Source organism: Pogona vitticeps, chromosome 2 (genome assembly GCF_051106095.1).
Source record: "Pogona vitticeps strain Pit_001003342236 chromosome 2, PviZW2.1, whole genome shotgun sequence".
Lineage (NCBI taxonomy): Eukaryota > Metazoa > Chordata > Lepidosauria > Squamata > Agamidae > Pogona > Pogona vitticeps.
Window position 1 is genome coordinate 262,542,508 of NC_135784.1, and position 15,243 is coordinate 262,557,750.

General features: G+C 39.1%; 1 protein-coding gene across 3 annotated transcripts in view; it reads left to right on the forward strand.

The window, feature by feature from the left end:
• Positions 1–931: 931 nt before the first annotated feature.
• Positions 932–15,243, forward strand: part of LOC110079378 (uncharacterized) — a 58,509-nt gene continuing 44,197 nt past the window's right edge. The window contains exons 1-5 of one of the 3 annotated variants that reach the window (XM_072992487.2): positions 932–2,739; positions 3,464–3,520; positions 8,473–8,511; positions 9,020–9,112; positions 10,945–13,428. In XM_072992487.2, the coding sequence (XP_072848588.2) occupies positions 9,055–9,112; positions 10,945–13,428 (2,542 nt within the window). In that variant the 5' untranslated portion in view covers positions 932–2,739; positions 3,464–3,520; positions 8,473–8,511; positions 9,020–9,054. The remainder of the gene's footprint in view (positions 2,740–3,463; positions 3,521–8,472; positions 8,512–9,019; positions 9,113–10,944; positions 13,429–15,243) is intronic. The other 2 variants (XM_072992485.2, XM_020794386.3) reach the window with 2 other exon arrangements.

Genomic DNA, 15,243 nt, shown 5'->3' on the forward strand with positions numbered 1-15,243 from the left:
GGTCAACATGGACTTCTCGAATGTCAGAGTAAAAAGCACAGTGAAGTAACACATGAGAGATAGATTCAATCTCACCAGAGTTACAGGGGCATAAACACTGAGTGTAAGGGGTGTTGTTATACTTCCCATCCTGGACTGCTGACGGAAGTGCATTGAAGCGGGCCAGAGTAAGAGCTTTGCGTTTTTTAGGTGTTAAGGGTAAGTAGAGATATTTTGCCGGTTTGGGTGGAAGCAGTGTGTTGTCAAGTATAAACCTATTTCTGATAGTACCAAGGTCCTGCTGCCTTTCTGTCTCAATAATACGCTGCCTAAGATTACTCTTGGCCTTAACATATCCCATTTGTTGGATACTTTCTACCGAATAGCCATATCTGTTGATTTTATGGTATATTGCTCTCTTCCAAGGTGACTGATGATTATCCTGTAATACCAGTGAAGTCAGTCCAATTGGCTGAAAGGTTAGTTTTAGCCAAAAGTTAAAAATAGCTAGCCAAGCTCTGGCTTCAAGCTCTGGACATGGATGCTTTCGCATCTCGAACAAACAGTGTGCCATGTTCGGCTCCCGAACCAGTGTCGGCCGCACCTCCCTAGGGGTTGCCTTCCTGACCAATTGGTCACGAGGCCTCCTTTACAGGTTTCACCCTTTCCCCCTTCTTCAAAGGCTTGTTCAATTCCACCATGAGGGTGCGACCGTCGTGCTTGGTCGCCTCGCTAGCCGTGGTTCTCGATCCTGCCCCTGGGACCTGCAGCATACGTCCCACTGCACCTGGTCCCTCACCTACTGTCTCGGGACAGGGGTCGGATGTTTCATCCGGACCTCGGGCTCCCCTACCTGTTGGCTTGGAGTCCCCCCCCCGATGGTAATGGACATGCTCCATCATGCTTATACTCCTTCTACCACCTTGACCTACTCCTTTCATGGGTAGGCGTTCTGTCCCCTTGCATCAAGACAACATTGGCCTACTAGGCCAATGTCTCTGGTCGTACTCCTTCTGTTTCTCCTTCTCTTGTTTGCCAGGGACTGGCCCATTCTACCTGCACGCTATTTCTCCGGTAAGCTGTCCTTGCTTCTGCACTTTCGTGACATCCCTCTTCCTGGTAGGTCAGCTTGCTAGTCCCCCATTAGTGTGTATTCACAGAGGACACGAAGGAGAAAAGAGGTTACCTACCTGTAACTCTGGTTCTTCGAGTAGTCCTCTGTGAAGTTACACTTCCTGCCCTCCTCCCCGCTGTCCGTCACGTGTGCCATGGTATATTGGGTAGCAGTGGTCGGTTCCTTAAGAACTGAAGCACTGGGCTGGGGGGGTGTTATATAGCCAGGTGTAGGGGAGGTCCCAGCACAAAGTGCTTAAAGCTGTGGAAGTTTCCGAAAGCTGCTCTGCTGAAGCGCAGATTAACCCCCACATTAGTGTGAATTCACAGAGGACTACTTGAAGAACCAGAGTTGCAGGTAGGCAACCTCTTTTTTCTCCTTTGGCCCCTCTTCTCCATCATCTTCTCACCTACTTTGCTCTTCTTTTCCCTTCTCTCCTTGTTTTATCTTCTCACCATTCTCAAATCTTTCCAATTTTGCCTCAAAGCTTTCTATTTTTAATTTTTATTATTAAAAAATTCAGAACACAGTAACAGCTGGCATCTGCTTTGTTTTTCCCCTCATCTGCTTGACTATTCTCTATTTCGCGTTTCTCAAGCCTTCAGGTTTTAACCCCAATGTTTTCTAATTTTATTTTATTTTGGCATTTTTATTTTAGTTTTCACTTTTATGCTGCAGTACAGAAGTGATAATTTTAAAAAAGAAAGGAAGAAAGGAACAATTGAGATCCCAAGAATAAAAAGGGATAGCACTAAGGTATAGCAAAGTTGAGACTGACCAGCAGAAAAATTTCCATAATAAAACATCGTTAAGCGAAAAAATCCACAAAGTACGGGGACCAGTATGCATCAGTGTAGTGCTGAGGTCCACTAGAGCAAATCCTACAATGGAGCATCTCAGAGCTAGGAAAAAAACCAACCCAGAAAGCAAGGTGTGGTTGTCCCCCTTTGACCGCTGACATCAGTTTCAGCCTTGCATTATGTAGACAGTAGGGCATAGGACCTCGGGTGCAAGGGAGGATGAACAAATGCTTCATGTATATAGGCCCACAGAATATTGGCTTTCTTTTTTGCCATGGCATTAGAAAATCAGGCCTTTTCAGTACACTCTTGCAGACCTGCTTGGAAGTTAATCTAAAATCTAGCCATTTCTCTATTTTTGCTAGTAAGCCTCTTTGTTTTCCATTTCTTCTTTGCTTGTTCATATTTTTTCCTTTTTTATTATTATTGCAGTTCACTAATGAACAAGGTTTGGACACAAGCAGTTAAAATCAGAAATATACATCACCTGCCTTTTATGATTGAGATGTTGTTTACCTATATGCTTACTGTTGCCCTACGTTGCTTTAAAAAGAAATGTACATGGAAGGGAGATTCTTATTTTGTTTTTAAACATCTGTTAAAACCCGTGGAGGAAAAAGAAGGTGAGTACCGGTAGGCTGATTAAAGAGGCCTTTCTGATACTCCCCTGGAATTAAATATACTAATCAGATTCTGAGCTTAAGGGACAAAAATAGAAATTAAAAGAAGTAGAGCAGGCCAGTAATACTTAACAAGACATGTCTAGTCTCTTCTCTTTGTTTAGCTGCCAATTTTTGCTTCAGCCTTCTCCATAAAATTGGGATACTTTATATAGAACTTGGAAAGGTGAGTTGCTTTTTTTTTCTTTTTACCATTTAGTTATATTGTCCAGGGCAGACGGCATGGAAAAAAATAAATAAATGAGCAGTGCATGGAGGCGATGGGTTCTGCACTATGTATCATTTTCAGATTTCTTTACTTATTCGAGATGTGTACTTATTCTGGTCTCACAAATGCAGTGATCAGGCCATAGTGGTAAAGCATATGCCTTGTTTAAGGAAATCATATACGTTGAAGGAATAATTATGTTTGGCTTCTAAATATTTTGTGTGAGCGAGACAGAGACGGAGAGAGAAGTGGCTACTTGCAAAAAAGAAAACAAAGCAGAGGAGTTTATAGAAATCAGTGGCTGGATCTAATCCATACTGTTCTTAGAATGACAAATAAAGAGAATATCAAGTTGAATAGTATTTTAGGATGCAGTTGGTTAAAGGTACTGGCTTTGAATCTTATCAATGAACACCCTTTAAGTCTAGACGTTACATGGGGATGCTGTGCTGGGAATGTGTGATGTCTATCTCTCTAGCCATAAAAGGAACCATATAAATTTGTGACCTCAAAGAGAGGAGAAGTATTGTTTTCTCACTGTGCCATTTTGCTGCTGGAAATTGTTTACCTTCATGGTCAAACTGAGTGTTCTGGAGAACTCCAGAGCTGTGATTTGCCTCAGCTGAAAAAGCAGACAGGTGCGGGGGCTGCTTTCAAATAAACCATTATTTGTCATACCCAGATTTCCATTTCACTGACTGAAATAATAAGCCACCTTGAGTCCTGTTTTAGGATAAAGGTAGGTTTAAAAATATTTATGTAACATAAAATAACTTTATAAAAAGATGCTAGCTGAATGAGAGCTTTTAAGACATTTGTAACACTGTACCCAGGAGTGTGTTCTAGAGTTAGATAAATACAAAAATGTACATTTGTAAAGTAGAAAAAGAATGTGGCAACTGTAGTGTTCTCTCACTACAGTGTAGGTTTTTGTAGCTGATCAGTGGCATAATTCATTTATTGAGACTGAACTCTGAAGCTCTGAAAAGTGGAGGGTATTTTTAAAATAATATAAAGTGGTGAAATTTGATTTTGTGAAGTTTTTAAGTTTTAGATGAGTTTGAAGAGATACAGACTTTCTACATTTCTGAACAGCAAAGAGTTTGGAGAATTTTTGTATTGGCTGAGTGTTGGCTTTGAAAGAGGAGAAAAATGCATTGCCCTATGAGGAACCAGTAGCTTGTGTTACGAGGTATAGGTTTTACTCAAAACAAGAATGATAAAAACCTATAAAAGCAATTATTTTGAAAATGTACTGTTACAAGCAAATAATTCTTCACCATAGAGAAAATAACAAAGTAAATTTAATTGCTTGTTTGTTAGTTGTTTTGATTTTCTTCTTGACCTTTCTCTTATGCAGCTTCTACTTTACATTTTTCATGTAATGCTGTCCATTAGAAAGCTGGTGAATCTCATAGCCTTACTAGCAATCTAGAAGTGAATATTTATTTCTAAGTAAAGGAACTAACTGAGCTAATATGCATAGGAATCTAATTGTAAGGTACTAAACAAGAGTACTAAGCTAAAGATGTCTAGCGGCAAACACTGTGTGAATAAAATAAAAAAGCAACCTGTTCTTTTCAAGAAAGTATCACTATTCATAATAATAGTATGTACATTATAAGTGGACACACAGTTTAACTGGGTTAGGGAATGCTAGTACTGGTAATCTATAATCTCTTTTATTTAAGTAGTTACAAATACATTAGATGTGTGTTCTGAATCCATCCAGAGAGGTGGTGGCACCAGCAGTGCTGGTTCATAATAACCTACCTCGGTCACTATTTTAGTTCTGCATGGATCTAATCTTGTAAATGGCTGAATACCATCTTTAAGTCAATGGAAGGGTTAGGGTATTTGGTGTTTTCCAGATTTAGGAACTAAATAAGGACCTGAGCTTACAGTCTTCATTCATTCACTTAATCCTTATTGAAGTCAATGGTGCCATTCATATGCCTAAACATTTCCAGATCAGTGTCATTCCCATTAGAATCAAAGTGTGTTAAGGAAAACCTGTGACGTGGCATGTAGTGATAACACTGCCAGCAGGATCATTGCCAAGCATGTAGCTTCCTTATAAGCAGACGTAAGTAAGTTCCATGCTTTTGTGCTGAAAATCTGGGGGGAGAGTAGAGATGCTATTTTTAAAAAACTTTAACCTACTTCACCTGATTACACACACACACACAAAACTCATCTAGTTTGTACCGGGGGTAAGTAGACAGATGCTTGGAATAACAAGATCTCTGTGAGACGTGTGAGAAGCCATGTTAAAACATTTTCAGGATGACTGGTTACACTTGACCTAGAAACATGGGTTTTCCCATGGACTTACTGAGCAGGCTATGGTACTTCCACAAATTGGACCAAAACCTATTGCTGACATTGCCAGCTGGTATATTCCTAGCTCTAAACCTCTACCTGTTTTTTCATATACAACTGAATAAAATTAGTGGAATTGTGTAAAGAATGTCCTGAAGAACCGAATGGCAATTCATAATTAGCTTTTGGGACCATCCCAAATATTTATAGAAAATGCATTCATATATTCACATGCATAAGAAGGCATCAAAGTCACCTCATCAGAATTCCATGGGGCTGCTGAGTGTTCTTACAAAAAATCCATAAGGCACGTGAAAGACTGGGTGGTCTTCAAATGATGATTCAGTCCAAAATAAATTGCTGTTTAATAAAAGTAAGGTATCTGGGCTCATGGCAAGGTAAATGGCAGTACTTGGGAAAGCCATGTAAAATCTCGAAGTTATGGCAGCTGACCATGGTTTGATACACTAGGAAGTGGAGAAATACTGTCCATTTAAAGATCTCTGATGGCCTCATACTTGTGTACAACGTCCATGGTGATCTTATGCTAGCTGAATATAATTCCCTGTTTGTGTCAAAAGACATTTTGTGGAGAAAACATCAACCTTGGTTCATCCTGGTTTGCAAGATGTCCCCAAGCCCACCTTTTCCATGAAAAATAATATCCTGGCTGGATATACAAAATGGCAACAGCATTTTTAACCAGCAACGTTTCTCACTTCCTGGCTGATCTTTGCCAAGTCTGGATACACATGCATATAAATCATAGCTAATCACGAGCATTATTTTTCCTGATACAAGTTCTAAGGACATGTTTTCACTTGGACAAGATGAGTAGCAATTGATCAACAGAGTGCACATACCACCCAATATCCTCAAATGTTATAAGATATGAAATGTGAGGCTGAAATACTTTCTCCTTTCTTGGGAAATAACCCAAATTTATGATGGCATAAATTTCTCCTGCTGTGGTGATGATGGTCAGTGATTGCACAAGGCCTCTTTGAAACATTGCCTTGATTCCAATCCAAACTCTCCCCCCATTTTATCTCTACTGAGTTCCATCAGAATTATGATATCAGGAAGGTAAAGGAGACAGATGCTTCTACCTAGACTAGGAGGTGTTATAACAGGTTATATCTTTCTCTCTGAAGGATGAGATCTCTGAAAGATCTCTCTGAAGATGTTTCCTCTCTTGAGGAGGAAGATCTGAAAAGTCTTACAGAGTCTCTGGTACCCTGCCCCAAATCCTTAGGTTGCACAGTACTGTATATTTTATAATTTTTAATATTTGACCTGCTCTCCAGCAGCTCAACACTTGCACCCTGCAAGATATCCCATGTACACAAATATTTCCATTAATTTAGAGTGTCTTAAGAACTCCAGAGGATAAAATCACAATATGTGTTTTGTTTTGGCTTCAATTAAGCATTTGGGTGTCATCCATGCAGTCAGTGTGAGATAATTTGGATCTAAGAAAACATGTGTGACACAAAAAATTCTGATTTTTCTCTAGAAGCCTATAAAGTTCTGTAGGGCTTTTCCAGAGATTTTCAGCCTTCAGACTCTCTGACCTGACAACACAGTGATAAATTCTGCTCCCCTGATTTTGATTAAAGAATTTCTTGTCCCAGTAAGATTTGTTTAGCTAACTTTCTTTGGGATATTGCACAGGCCATAAAAATGTTATTTCCTACTGGGAGAAGCTGAAGATACCCTTTATGGGGGAAAACTGTTTAAAGTATTAGTGTGACTCTTCGATCCGTAAGAATGATGAATTACACTGTTACTTGTGTGGAACTTTAAAAATGACCATTTTAAGTTCATCCTTTTAAGGTGGCTGAACATTCAGGAAAGACTATATTGCCCTACATTGTGAAGACTTAATTGCTATAAAGACCAACTTATTAGAGGGAGAGGGATCATAGAAAACATCTTTTCATCATTTGACAGTTAGATTCTTCCCTTTTTAAAAATAGAGAGCTTCTAAATATGTCAGTGCAAGTGACAGAGCTAAAAACTTCCTATCAACGCCTTTGGAAAAAAAAAGAGGGGGAATATCTTGACTCTTCCACAGCTGCTAGAGTTGCACTTTGCAAACTCTTAAGCTTTGCCATGATTTTAATCAGTAATTTAAGCACTGTATTCAATACTTCAACAATCAGGAAGGTCAAAATATACAGTAGAATTATTTATATGATGAGCATAGAGTTTGATCTCTTGACAATAGAGGATTTCCATACCTCCTCAAGGCTACGAACGCCTGATCTGATTACTGCTATCTTTAAAAAAGATACCCAGTGTAGTGTAGTGGTTAAAGAGTAGACCATTGGTCTAGATGGGCAGGGTATAAATCAAATAAATAAATAAAGTGACAAACTAAGACTCAGGAGGCCTGGGTTCAAATCCCTCCTCAACCATGGAAATTCACTGGTAAAACCACACCTTAAATATCTCACTGACCTTGAAAACCCTACTAGAGTCATTATGTTGGTTCTGACTTATATCTATAAAAGGCAGCTGGAAAAAAAATACAGAAGATAAGCTTGCTGAAGATATGTTTCTGCCTACAACAGAGCAATGAGTCCACCTTCCTGAACTTCAGGGTACAAGGTATACAAAGCCAACCATGTTATTTGTCAAATGAGGGCTGAAAATCCCACGAGCATCATTCACCATTTCTGGCAATAAACATGTAACAAAACAAAATGAGTATCCATTTACTTTCCATTTGTGATCCCCCAAATTTGTTGCCAGCTGCCTCACTCTTCCTCATGGTAGGTCCACCTGCCTATCAGGAACTGCGGTTCCTCTCACAGCTTGAAATCAAGCACTAGCTGTGCTGGCCAGGATTTCTAGGAGTGGCAGTCCAAGAACATCTGATGACCCAAAGTTGGGTAGCACTGATTTAGATTGACTAGCAGTGACTCACCGCATGGAGATGGTGGAAAATAAACCTAGGGCATTTCCCCTTTGGAACATGCCTTCAGCTACTAAGCTTGGCAATGTTAGGCATTTGACCTACAGCTTGAGAATTCCCAGACAGCATGATCACTTATGTGGGATTCTGAGTTGTAATCCAACAAGTAACATTTCCCAAGCACTTGCAATGGCTCTTCTCTACAAGGATCTTCCCAGTTCTGACATTCTGGCCACTAAACACTGGCTTTCAGCACTGGCTCCAAACTAATATTTCTGTGCATTCAGAGAGCCATGTGTTCACAAGTGGAGAGCAGAGTAGTGCCATAGAGTTAATGTGATTATTTTCACCTCACTGACCTTCTCACTTTCAGCCATAATTGCAGAAACTCCTACTCAGACCTTCTAGTAAATATTGATTTTTGTGTGTGTGTTTTTAATCTCTTTTAGTCTTCTATGAAGAACCTTTGATGGGCATATAATTTATAAGTAAGTAAATAAGTAAGACTGCTTGTTATTTGCACCAAATAGAAACAGTCTCTTTCTGGGCAGTGGCTGACAAGGGTTGAAAAAATTAGCTTGCACATATGGTATGATGGTCCCAAGTAAGAAGCTTAAATAAGGAGTTGTAAAATAAAGAACAAGTCATATAATAAGACAAACACATTCAACATCAGAATATAAGATGTAAAGTGCTCATTCGTACCAGTTGTGTGGTTGGAAAAATGGAACAAATCTATTATTGAAACACATCATGTCTGACTATACTAATCTATTGAGTCTGGGGCTGGAGGACTTCTTGATACAGCTTTAAAATATTTCCTACAATTCCTAGACTACCCCAGCTAGCAAAGTTAGTTCCTGTGCCATCAGGTATGTGTGTACCTGTAGATGCATATGTGTGCAGCTCACCTGCAGTCCCCGGCCTTATGGTGAGGAATATATGAAATCTGGAAACGAATGCTTTCTAATGATTGTCTCCTTCATCTGATTGCAGAGCTGGGAAACCCCGAAAACCTTCGAGCCTCCAACATGAGCAGAAAGAGGAGGAGAAGCTGCAGGGGTCGGAAAAGCTCTGATACTAGAGAAAGTAAGTTGGCAGAGATCATTCCTTAGAACAAAGGTGATTGCAGTCACTTAGTATGAACATCTCAAAGATTCCTCCACCTCCCATCACAAGATGTTGCCCAAAGGTAGCTTGCTTTGAGGAATGGAGTCTATCCCAAGGATACATGGTAGAAACCAGCTTGATGGAGTGCCATAAAGCTGTTTCCAGCTTGAATTATGGCCGTGTTGCCTACACTTGGGCTTCTTTATTAAATATTTATAAATGGCAATGGTAGTTTTATGAGATGATGTTTCAGCCCAGGACAGTTTCTTATTTCTGTTTAGGGAAGCAGTCTTTAAGAAGGAGTGTTTTCAGCTCTTTTATGGTTGTGAAATGACGCTAATAGGACTCCACTCAAATGAATGCCCAAATTATCCTTGACTTCAGGGTGTTCTCTCATTGCCTTCAGTCCTCAGAGGTGAAAAATACAACATAGTCCAAAGGAAGCTACGAAGTAGTTTCAGACAATCAGCATTACAAGCCTGGGTCGGCCAGAAGAGAGATGGACAAGAAAGTGGTCATACTTCTTGAATCAACAGATAGTTGAATTGGAATGTCAGCATCCTTTGGTATTTGCATTTACAATATAAATCTCAGCTGCAGTTCTCAGAAATAATTAAAAAAAACCTGTGTACAAAAATGTGTGTATTCGGTATGGACAGCTATATTAGGCATATATTGTTTTCAATAGATTAGGCAAAAATGTGCACTAAAGTGTATGTTAAGAGCAATGTGCAAGGAAAGTTCATAGGAATAATATTTCATATATGTAATTAATTAATTAATTAGAAAAGGAAGAGAACAAATTTAAGACTCATGTAAAACTGAACAAACTAGAAATAGTTTTTTTTTCTTTCTCTAGCTCAGAGAGCCTTTGTGTGGTCTGTCAAACTTTTTCATCCTGTTACCTCTTAAGTTTGGGAGATCTAACAGTCTCACAAAATATAATCATTACTCTTTACTGAGGGACACCATGACTATAACATTCTTAAAACTGGTACTATTGTAGCATTAGGATAGTTGCTTCCTTATTTTATACTTGCATAGAGGAAATCATGTAAGACTTGATGGCAAATTGCTAGTTATTACCAAGGTGCTGATTGGAGGAACATCACTTCCCATCATAGGTACAACCTCCCTTTCCCTGCCACCATCTCCCTTCATCTCTGATCATACCAGATTTTTCCTCTTTTTTGTAAATAATGCAGAATGCGCCCAGCCTGTGCAAAACCCATCTTCCATTATACAAAGAGAACATTGAAAAATTGGACATCTTTCAAAATATCTTCATTTTTATATATATGTATCTATATGGATAGACACATGCACACACATGCAAACATACACGTGTGTGTGTGTATGAATGCATTTATATGAATACACACAGAAACATATACATGCATACACACACACACATACACACATACACATGCATACATGCATATACACAGACACACATGTATTCGCACCATAAGACGCACTTTTTCCCCACAAAACGGGGGGGTGGAAAGTCTGTGTGTTTTATGGAGCGAAGAAAACAGATTATATTTTCCTGTTTTCTTCTCCTAAAAAATTGGTGCATCTTATGGAAAGGTGCGTCTTATGGAGTGAAAAATACGGTACATACCTATTCCGTATTTTCACCTATATATTTATATTACAACTATATATCTATCTATATGCATAACTATATGCATATCTGTCTGTAGAATGAGTTTGTGTGTGAGAGAGGTAATATATGGTCAGCCTTAATTTCAAAGTGCTCTTATTTTAACAATAGTAAGATGATTTGTTGCTTTGTTTTTACTTTTCAGATGAACATATCCCAGCCATTTGCCAATGCCAACAAAACACTCGTGTTGAAAATAGAACAGGTGAAGAAGAAGCAACTGATCCTCACATCCATGAAGCCATGAATGTCATACAGCCTGATAAAAACAGAAACAATCGTTCTTGCACAGAAAAGAATGGAAGAAAATATGATGGAGATGATCTTGAAAACAAGGAACAGGATATTATGTGTGACAGTGTGAAAGAAGGAGAACAAGAAAAGAATTGCAGTTTGTTGGGGTTTTTGGCTCAGCAAGAGGATGTCTTAGCAGTGGCAAACATGGATGAATCAGGAACCACTTCAGCAGTAAATATCACACAGGAATGCAGTTTTGACGATGCCGATTCTCTTCAGTCAGATAAAGCATTTATTGTGGAAGTGAAATGTGGTTCCTTTACTATAAAACTGGAAATGAAGAAAGATTCATTGTTTGATACTGGGATGGATTGTGTGGCCAGAAGGTGGAAAAGCCCTAAGGAAAGAAAATGTCACAGAGACCACTGCTGTAAACAGCCGAAGGAGTCTGGTCCCTCTGCTGGGCATTCTGGAAAATATAGGACACCTAAATACACACTCCAAATAGCCAATAACCAAAATGCTTCAATGAAAGTAAGCATCATAGAAAAGGAAACTGAGGTAAAATATGTCAGTGGGAAGCAGAAATTAATGGTTAGCATCGAGCCTTGCAATAAGCCAAAAAAAGGTGATCCGGTGAGACCTTCAAAGTATGGAAATACATTTGCCAGCGATGCAGATTATTCTGGAACAGAGGAATGTTGCCACTCAGACTCTGAGTCAGACTTTAGCCTTCCAGAGGAAGAAGACAGATTCACGCAGTACACTTGTTCAGAGTGGGGCACAGTTATCCCTCCTCCAGCTGAGTTTGCTGACTCTGAGGAAGCCTTCTTAGACTGCAACACTGAGGTTGTTTCCTTAAGGCCAACTGGTGATATGGAAACATTCCAAGTTGCCTTAAATTGTGGTGATGGAGGTGATTTCTTTCAAGAGAAAGACAATAAAAAGATGGAGTGTTCCAATGAAAAAGATTTCTACGAGGACATCATTTTTTCAGAATTCAGCTATACTGGGACATCTCCTCAGGAAGATTACAGTTCCAGAGAAATCCATTTCAGAAGTAAACCTAATGATGAAATGAGTGATGTGCAGCAGGGAAGCAACAACAGTCTAGTGGAAACAAAGAATATTACACCAGTTTCACATATGGAATCGAACAATGTAAGGAGATACTCTTTTCCAGCCACCTCTATTGATATACTGTCATCATTTCACCCTAGACGGGACTCAGGTTTTTATTCAATGCCATCTTTATCCTTAAAAGTGCTGCCCAAGCCAAGCAAAGTGACAAATATTTACAATAATAGCACACTTACACCTATCAGCTGCACAGAACTCTCTTCCAGTTTGACATCATTGCTTGGTAATCTCAGAGATCTGAAATCTTCATGCTGTTATGCCTTCACCTCATATGACCATGACATGACTCTGTACCATGCTGAGCTTGAAGGAAAATTAAGCAATGCCTTTTTCATAGATCATTGTTTCCAGTACATGGAAGACTGTAGAGAAACAGAGGAGATGGCAGCAGAGAATTTTCATTCCGTTGTTAATTCCAGGGGAGGACAAACAGAGGAACACAGACCCACTAGGTTTCTGAGAAGGTCGGATGTTCATGAGGAGTATCCTGACCAAGCAAAAAGTGAGCTTGATTGTGAGGCTGTAAGGAGTGATCACCATGAAGTTCAAGTGGACGAGGAATTTAAAAACAAAGGATCATTTAGCCAGGCTTCCTCACTTTTTAGAAGTCCAACAAGTAATTATAATGACCAGAATAATATTTCTCCTCAGGATGAGACAGAAGGCATCCAAGATGAACATATAGAATTACAGCCTACTGGAAATCTTCACCTAAGTCTTGCAGAATCCGAAGAAACAAAAAAGAAAAGGAGAGGATCAGTGATGACTGTAATAACTGGTGAATTAGAACGCCGACTTATCATTCGAGGTGACAATAAGTCCATGGCAGATTCTTTTAGCTTGGCAATAAAAAAGGAGCCCATTCTACCCTGCAGCATAAGGGAAATGTTTATGTCACCTCTTTTGGATGTTGAGGAACCAGATCTAGATAACGAATTCCAGAGTTTGCCTGAAGTTCAGGAAATGCCTGATGTTATCCATGAAGATTCAACATATCAAGAGCATTCTTTCCAAGCTGATGGAGTTTCATGCCTTCTAGATGATGAGCATCTTTCTGCTGGTACTTCATTCACAAAAGTATCAGATATGCTTTCCAGTGACCAAGATATATGTTCATCTGATAGTTATGGAACACATTTAGCAGCAGAACAAACACAGGAGTTAGCCAAGCCCAGCTATGAAAATCCTGAAGTACTGAGTGAAATAAATATGGGCCCAAATCCAGACACAACATCCCCAAAACATCAGACAGGTGAGCCATTTTAGATGTTCTTGATATGCATCAAAGCAAAAGTTGCAATGTAACATCTGTATGAGGACTAAGGAACTTCGCTAAATTTTAAATGGATTCCTAAATCTGAACTCCAGTACAAAAGCTATGTAGACACAGCTTAAAAAACTCTTGCATCTTTTTTCAATCATAAAAATTGAGGCCTAATTGCTGATATCTGTAAGGCTTCAATGTTTAAAAAGACTGAATAAACTTAAAATTAAATAAACTAAGGGGAAGCTTTACCTTGAAAGCCTTATGTATCATTATAGCCAGAATGTTTTAATTTATGTACATTGGTGTAAGTCAAATGGTGCAAATTCCAGCAGTGAGATTGTGTCAGTTAAGAAATCTATCCTTATATTTCTTGTATCCCAAGTCATGTGGCTAGGGTGCAAAAAAAGATTTCTTGAGAATTCTCTTGAGAATGGAATACAAATCCTAATCTGACCAGCCGAAATAGGTAAACAAATAATATTTACAGGTAAATAAAACTATTCCCTCTACATTCTAGTGAGCCTTTTAGAATGAATAATAAGGCTGATCTCTTGGCTTTAACTTTCACTAATTCCAGACAAAGATTATTCATCAGGAATTCTACTTGAGCCAATTTGTACAAATAGCTCTTACTTTCCTGATGCTGATTTATTCCTGTGTATCATAGTAGGGGGAAAAAATGCTGATTTATCACCATTGGAAGATAGATTAATGTCCTCCCAATGACCATCTAGTTAATTTCAAACTATTGATGATGGCAGCATGGAAACTGAAACAGTTGCATAATTAGCGCCAAAACTGTGAAGACCTCCTTATTCTTTGCACCTGGGAAAGCAGATTGCATTGTGATTCAGAACACATAAACCACTGTATTTCTGATTTGAAAGACTTTAAAAAGGATAACAAAAAGTGAAGCCATACTCAAAAGAGGCGGTATTGGCTTTCAAACTGTATAACCCAAGAGGATACAACAAAGATAACTTAATATCCTTAATTGAGATGAATACAAAGCAAAAGGCAATCAAAGATTTCCTCTGAGAATGAAAGGAAGTTTTTAGTTTCTGGAAACTGCATTTCAAAGCTTTTTCTTCTTCTTCCTGTTAAAGAGGCACCAAAATGAATAATTTCTAAATTATTTACAAGCAGCTTGATTTTCAATCAGGGATAGATATTTTTTGCCTCTTTACTATTTTCCTTGTCCTTCTCTTTGCCCTTTTCCTTCTCCAGCATGCATTGAAACCTGTGTGCCTCATTTTCTTTTATTTCAAACTTGGGCAGTTACTACATTTTAGGGTGGATCCAGATTTCATCATGCTTAGACTAGACCACCAAAATCAATGGCCAGCATCTGGCAGTCTGACACACCCAGGATGGAAACAAGTCCATCAGCAGAACCAGGTGTTGGGACATCTCTCCCAGACCTTGCACACTTGTGGGTTTTGTTCCAGAGGGTTAGAAAATTATCCCAAGCAGACTTTCAGGCGGTCTGGAGGGCTGAGCAGGAGAAGTATTCACTCCTCCCAAGCTGATGGAAGTTCTTCCATCAGCAAATTGACTCTGTTGGAACTGGACAATGAGGCTTGAGGCACACATTAACTTGTCCTATTCATTTCAAGCCTTCCCTGATTATGTTGGATTCAACCTATTAGTTGCAAAAATGGAATTGTTGCATAATGTGATGCGTCAGCAAAGGTGGTGGTGATGGGGTGTTAACTACTGGAGTAATGCTCTATTCAACCCAGAGTTCCTGATGTTTTCTGAAAATATTTTATGAGTGCAGTACATGGGGGATTCTGTATT